This window comes from Cryptotermes secundus, unplaced genomic scaffold (genome assembly GCF_002891405.2).
Source record: "Cryptotermes secundus unplaced genomic scaffold, Csec_1.0 scaffold112, whole genome shotgun sequence".
In the NCBI taxonomy this organism is placed as follows: domain Eukaryota; kingdom Metazoa; phylum Arthropoda; class Insecta; order Blattodea; family Kalotermitidae; genus Cryptotermes; species Cryptotermes secundus.
The window spans coordinates 1,462,921-1,469,610 of NW_019718271.1; the positions used below are offsets into that span (position 1 = coordinate 1,462,921).

General features: G+C 36.6%; 1 protein-coding gene across 4 annotated transcripts in view; it reads left to right on the forward strand.

Moving 5' to 3' along the window:
• The window catches only part of LOC111869691 (membrane-associated protein Hem), a 53,400-nt gene that overhangs the window by 24,527 nt on the left and 22,183 nt on the right, over positions 1–6,690 (forward strand). For all 4 annotated transcript variants that reach the window (XM_023861501.2, XM_023861579.2, XM_023861427.2 and 1 more), the window contains 6 exons: positions 590–763; positions 1,661–1,865; positions 2,266–2,398; positions 3,807–3,926; positions 4,039–4,175; positions 5,060–5,307. In XM_023861501.2, coding sequence (XP_023717269.1) covers positions 590–763; positions 1,661–1,865; positions 2,266–2,398; positions 3,807–3,926; positions 4,039–4,175; positions 5,060–5,307 — 1,017 coding nt within the window. The remainder of the gene's footprint in view (positions 1–589; positions 764–1,660; positions 1,866–2,265; positions 2,399–3,806; positions 3,927–4,038; positions 4,176–5,059; positions 5,308–6,690) is intronic.

Sequence of the window (6,690 nt, forward strand, 5' to 3'; positions counted from 1 at the left end):
CTGTTCTTGTGGACATGACTGTAATGTCACAAAATGTACGTACCAAAATACTTGTAGATTCTAAAGGGTTCTGACAATGGAGGATGACAGAATTACTGGGTTTTTGGACTTTTTCCATCATCCAGAATTGGAGGACACAACGTTTTGGAAACTGGATCTGTTTCTGTCTTCAGGTGAGAAAGGAAGACGCCTACTCAGTTGGGCCCCTTAGAGAGAGCTAATCTCAATCACTGGACCAGACGGAAACAGATGCAGTTTCCGAAATGTTGTGTCCTGTATTACCTAGAATTCCAGATGATGGAAGAAGTCCAAAAACCCAGTAATCAAAATACTTGTTCCGAGGTATTCCATTAAGGAAGAAAATTTGAAATTTCAAAACTGATAACGTAGAATTAGAAACATGCCATAATTTAGATTTTTGGTAATGAATATGCAGTCACTCATATGAAAAAAGGTCTTTAGGGCTGCTTTTACTAGAAATAAAGTGTTACATTGTAAAATCAGCCATTTCATGTGTGTGTGGCTCTTCATTTTGACATAGACTGTAAATCAGTTAGCTTCTATGAATAGCCTTTTTTTATATGTGCAGTTCTGGTTCGGAAGTACAGCCAAGTTATGCAGCGTTACTATGTCCAGTACCTTACAGGATATGATGCCATTTCTCTAAACCAGATGGTTCAGAATCTACAAGTGTGCCCTGAAGATGAAAGTATCATTCTGTCTTCCATTTGCAACACCATTCAGGGCCTGTCTGTGAAACAAGGTAATGTAATCCTATTCTGTTTATAAGATTACACATATTTGGTGAGGTGGTGGATGTAGCCAATCGGATTAGCTTAATCCTTCATATAATCTCTTTTCTGTAAAATTATCTGTTGTTAATATTAATGTATGAGCCTAATTTTTTATTCAGTTTGAATTTAAAATGTGAAACAAAACAAAATTTAAATAAATCTTCCTATTTATAAGAACATCCACCCCTCTTGAAAAACTGAGGCTGTGGAGTGTGTCTTGGAATTTAAATCCTATTCCTCAAGAGGCTAAAAATGTATTGTGGCTGCTGTGTAAAATTATTTTACATTTTGTATCAGATTAATGTAATTGTTTATCATTAAATTTGGTTAAGGATTTATAGTTCCATATTCTAAAAAATGTGTTTATGTACAGCATTGCCCACCTTTTGCTTGTAGGTGGATGAATTTGAGATTCTAATGCTTTGTTACAAAAATCGATATGTTTTATGTATATATACTATATTTGTGCATAATTTTTACACATCACATTTTAATTTAAGAGAAATTTCTTGTTTATGAATGTATTTGTGAGGTCTGAAGTTTGTTGTAATGACATTTAACTGTATGCTGTTAAGCTCTGTTGGAGCCTGTTGAAAGCAGAAGCATTTAAGGATGAGAAATAAATACCATAAAAGACATAACTTGTTTTTAGCAGTTGTACCTTAGGTCTTTGGTTAAGTAAAATACTTTACCTCTGTATGTTCTCAAACATATTCAGTTGCCAAAAGAATATTTGAATTTGTGTTGATAGAAGCAGTACATTTATATCCTAATCATTAACATATTAACCCATATGTGAATGAGTACAAAAAATTTCCATTTGTGGAGATTAATGAAATTGAACTGAGTGTCACTGATATTTTCAGTTGAAGAAAATGAGATGTTCGATTTTCGAGCAATTCGACTTGATTGGATAAGATTTCAGGCATACACTTCTATGAACAAGGCACAACTTGTATTGTCAGAAAATCGTGAATTGGCATCTCTTCTGGACACGGTTGTTTTCCATTCCAAAATGGTAGATTATTTAGATGAGATTTTGGTGGAGACATCAGATCTGTCCATATTTTGGTAAGTACTAATTGTCTGCATAAATCATTCTTTACACTAATTTGAATTGACTTAAATAAAAGAAATGAAAGTTGATAAATGGAACAGAGTAATAACAAATCATATTCTTTCCAAGTTCCGCAGTCATAGTGGTCACCAACTTGAGGTTTCATTTGAGACATTATGAAAACTGTGGTATGTCAAAAATATAAGAGAACTAGAATGAAGATGTGAGCATGTCATATTTACATCTTGTGGTGTTATGGTGCTTTAGTTTGACTTGCAGAACCTGATTAATTTAAAAAAACTGAGGTACACTATTATGTTTCAAGCATCACACGCACTGTAATTTGAATGCTATGAAGTGATTGGCATTTTATTTTCCAAGAGATCTGTAAGTTCCTGTCTGTTTTCATGTCAGTTTTTACAACAAGATATTTGAAGATCAGTTTCACATGTGTCTGGAGTTTCCAGCTCAGAATCGTTACATTGTGGCCTTTCCTTTGATATGTGGCCACTTTCAGAGTTGCACCCATGAGTTGTGCCCAGAAGAGGTAAGTAATTTAAAACATGAATGTTGTCTTGAAATTATTATGGCAAGTTAGTAAACTGATAAAGTAAAGGTATCCTGTAACAGGCCGTGGAGGCCCATAGGGTTATGAGATTTTGAGGTTCCCACATTTCCTAAACAGTTGGCTCATAGTTGGCGGTAAGGTTGTCAGCCCTACGCACCAGCCGCCCTTTACCCCCAAGCATATTCCAAAAATATGTATGATGTATGATGGTGATTGTAGAGCAGTTGGTGGAATGAAGATTGGCAGGGGAGACCGAAGTACTTGGAGAAAACCTGCCCCAGTGCCACTTTGCCCACCACAGATCCCACATGACCAGAACCGGCCTTGAACCTGGGCTGCCATGGTGGAAAGCCAGCGACTTAGAAAGTTAGTTTGTATGATATATGTTTATGAAGATCACACCCATAAGAATATGGGTGCAGCAAAAATGCCCTGTTGAGCCAGGAAGTGTAAAGGTTAATAGCACTAGTAGCAAACAGAAGTATAACAAAGCACAGACATCACCACCAGAGTTTTGTTCTGGGGGTGGGGCACAGCCATAAAATGTACTTATAACCATGCATTTAAGTTATGTGAGACTATTTTTACTGATTTCCCTCTAATATTCAGAATAGAAGAATACATTTTCTTTAAAATGAATTGTAATTGTTTGTTATTTTTGTATCAGTATTCAGTATATGTTCCTTTCTCTTTCTTTTAATTTAAATTTGTTAAATCTATTTTAAGAATAATTCTAACTTCAAATAAAGTTCCTCCTTATTTTGTATCACATTTTTATTCATATCTTTTGCTTTACACATTCCAGTACCTACAGCATTAGTTATGGTCATACTTATGATAATACGCATGAAAAGGCCAGCCATAATATCAAGTGCATTAATGTAGATTGTATTAAAAAACTCTAGTTCTTTGTGAACATGACAGCATTAAACATGTAGAATGCACTCCTGATTTTAGAGTAAAATGAATTCAAAGCATGCCTCATGTACAGGTAAAAATGGTAATTGATTTCTGAAAGTGTGTTCACATATTTATGACTGATATTTGTATAAGGGAATTAATAGAAGGTAAAAGGTAAAGTTGTACCTGTGCTTAACTAATTAAGCACTACACCATGAAGGCGTATGGGGGAGTGGATGTATAGATCCACATTTTCTTGAGCTTGGCACTAGTTGGAGGTGAGTGGTCAGCTTAACGCCCCTGGAACCCATTGGATAGGAAACTGGGTTGATTCCAGAGCCATTCTGGACAATGTGAAGAAAAGAAAAGTCTTTCCCCCACCAAGACTGAGCTCCCACCCCTCGGTCATCCAGTCCATAGCCAGTTGCTATACTGACTGTGCTATATTTGTATTTTTATGCAGTGATTGTTCTTTGTGATGTTTCAGAGACATCACATACGAGAACGAAGTTTGTCTGTAGTGAATATGTTTCTTGATGAAATGGCCAAAGAGGCGAAAAATATAATCACAACAATCTGTGATGAGCAGTGCACAATGAGCGACAAGGTATGTATTTTATAGTTGTCATATTGTAGTTTAATGAAAAAATAGTTTGTTTATTGGGTTTTGTATAATAGTTAAAGAGAGTTGATGTGTGGTGTTTCTAATTCATATTTAGCTGCTTCCAAAACACTGTGCCATTTTGATTTCTCAAGTGGTGAACAGAAAGAAAAAGGACAAAAATAAGAAAAGTGCTCCTGAAATAGCGAAGCCTGGTGCAGAGAGTTACAGGAAAACTCGAGAAGACCTCACTACGTAAGTTTGTGCTATCACGTAGTTTATTTATTAGATATTGTTTCTTATTGCATTTTATGTATATTAAATAAAATCAGTTTTCTGGATTTCTGAGTTCTTGACCTTCATTTATCCAACATTCTGAAAGAACACTTTCAGTAACTGGATCCGTTTCCATTCTCAGGTGAATGGTTGGTGAGGCACTTACTGGGTTGACTAGAATATTAAATGATGGACAAAATTCAGAAACTCAGTAATCGTGAGTGTAATACACTGTCATCAAAACCCTTTAGGAAATCAGTTTTGTGTAACATCATTTAAGGGCTGGGAGTTTTGAACACTAAATATGTACAACTGCACCTGCCTTCCATCATATGAGGTGTACCATGTACCACTTTTCTACATGTAATTTGTATTATTGCTGTGAAAGTGAAAGAAATCAGTTTTTTCATTAGATTTTGCCACAAAAATCAGTACTGCAGTATATGTGATTTACACTATTATTGACAAGGTATGGTTTCATTTTCTTTTCAATTGCTCGGTTTGGATCAGTGATGTGAAGAAGAAAGAATAAAAGGCTTTAGAATATACAGAGGTGAAACATACCAGAGTTATATTATGTTGCACCAGAAGTGATTAGTGAAACCATAATAAACTTTAACCTGTTGAAGTCAGTCCATGTCCTGTGATGGAGGACACAGACGGTCCTCAAATGTTTCTTTCACTATTTTCTCTCCTGCCATTTACAGATATGACCTGTACCATGTTTCCAGTGACCTGTTTCTTCTTTTAATTTCAGTTCCGCACAACAGAGGAAATACTGTTCTTTGCAGTTTATATTTCATGTTGTTGCTTACTATTTAACTATTATTTCATGAGGTGTTTTGAATGATCCTTTTGTTCAGGATGGACAAACTACACATGGCATTAACAGAACTCTGCTTTGCAATCAACTATTGTGCCACTATCAATGTATGGGAGTACACATTTGCTCCACGAGAGTATCTTACACAGCACCTGGAGAACAGGTTTGCACGAGCTTTAGTTGGAATGGTGATGTACAACTCTGACACGAGTGAGGTTGCCAAACCATCGGAGCTGTTGGCAAGTGTCCGGGCATACATGAATGTGCTGCAGACTGTAGAGAATTATGGTAATTACAGTGAAACATGTTACTTACTTATGGAGCTGAGCCCTACTTGAGAGAAGCCAAATCTGCAGCTACTCAAGAATTTCCCAGAATTTTATGGAACCTGAAGGTTCATTACCGTGTTCACAAGAGCCCTCCACTGGTCTCAATCCTGAGCCAGATCAATCCAATCCATGCCATCCTATCTCTCTCTAAGAGCCATTTTAATATTATCTGCCCACCTATGCCTTGGTCTTCCCAGTGGTCTCTTTCCTTATGGCTTTCCTACCAATATCCTATACACATTCCTCGTCTCCCCCATTTGTGCTACATGACCTGCCCACATCATCCTCCTTGACTTGATTATTCTAATGATACTTGGAGAAGAGTACAAATTATGAAGCTCCTAATTATGCAGTTTTCTCCAACCTCCTGTCACTTCATCCCTCTTCGGCCCAAATATTCTCCTCAACACCCTGTTCTCAAACACCCTCAGTCTGTGTTCCTCCCTTAATGTCAGAGACCAAGTTTCACACCCATACAGAACCACAGGCAAAATTATAGTTTTGTATATTCTAATTTTTATGTTTTTGGACAGCAGACGAGAAGACAAAAGGTTCTGGACTGAATGGTAGCAAGCATTACCTGAGTTCAGTCTCCTCTTAATTTCTTCCTGAATCAGGTTTCGATCTGTTATCGTTGTTCCCAAATATCTGAACTGTGCCACATTTTCAAAACATCTGTTTCCTAATGTTGTATTTAGCATCCTGTTGTTACAGTTTTTTAAAGTAAATAAAAATACATTTTGGCAGTATTAGAAACAAGGGTTCCAAGTATTGCATATGTAGGTTTTCAAGGCATCTCAAATCTAAGTTTTCCTTGTCTTATTGTCTGCTTAATGGCAAGAAGTATTAATGTATGAAGAAATCATAATAAAGTGGACAAGAAAAAATAAACGGTTCCAAATAACACCTATAATATTTGCTATGGCTGACAATAACTTCAGCAAACAACATGTTTACATATTGGGATTAATATCGAAAATTTTTCTTACATATTGTAACGTGTTTACGTTACTGAAGATGCCGTAGAGATCGTTAATTTGTTTATTCAACAATCTACAAGAAATGGCTACAATTAATTGTCACACAGTTGCGGGGTTTCACGACTTATAACCCTATGCGCAAATCAGTTCACTCTGTCTTCAGTAGTCTACACGTTTACAGTAGGGGAGCTAGGTATCACTGTATCACACGCTCCCAATTACACAATTACACACACGTCCGGATCTTCTTTCCGCGACGGCTGCTATACTCCAACTTGTAGTCGGCTGGCTGTTACTTTATAACTCGGCGGCTGTCACCGTACAACTGTATTAGGCGGCTGCTACAGTAGAACTCGCTGGTA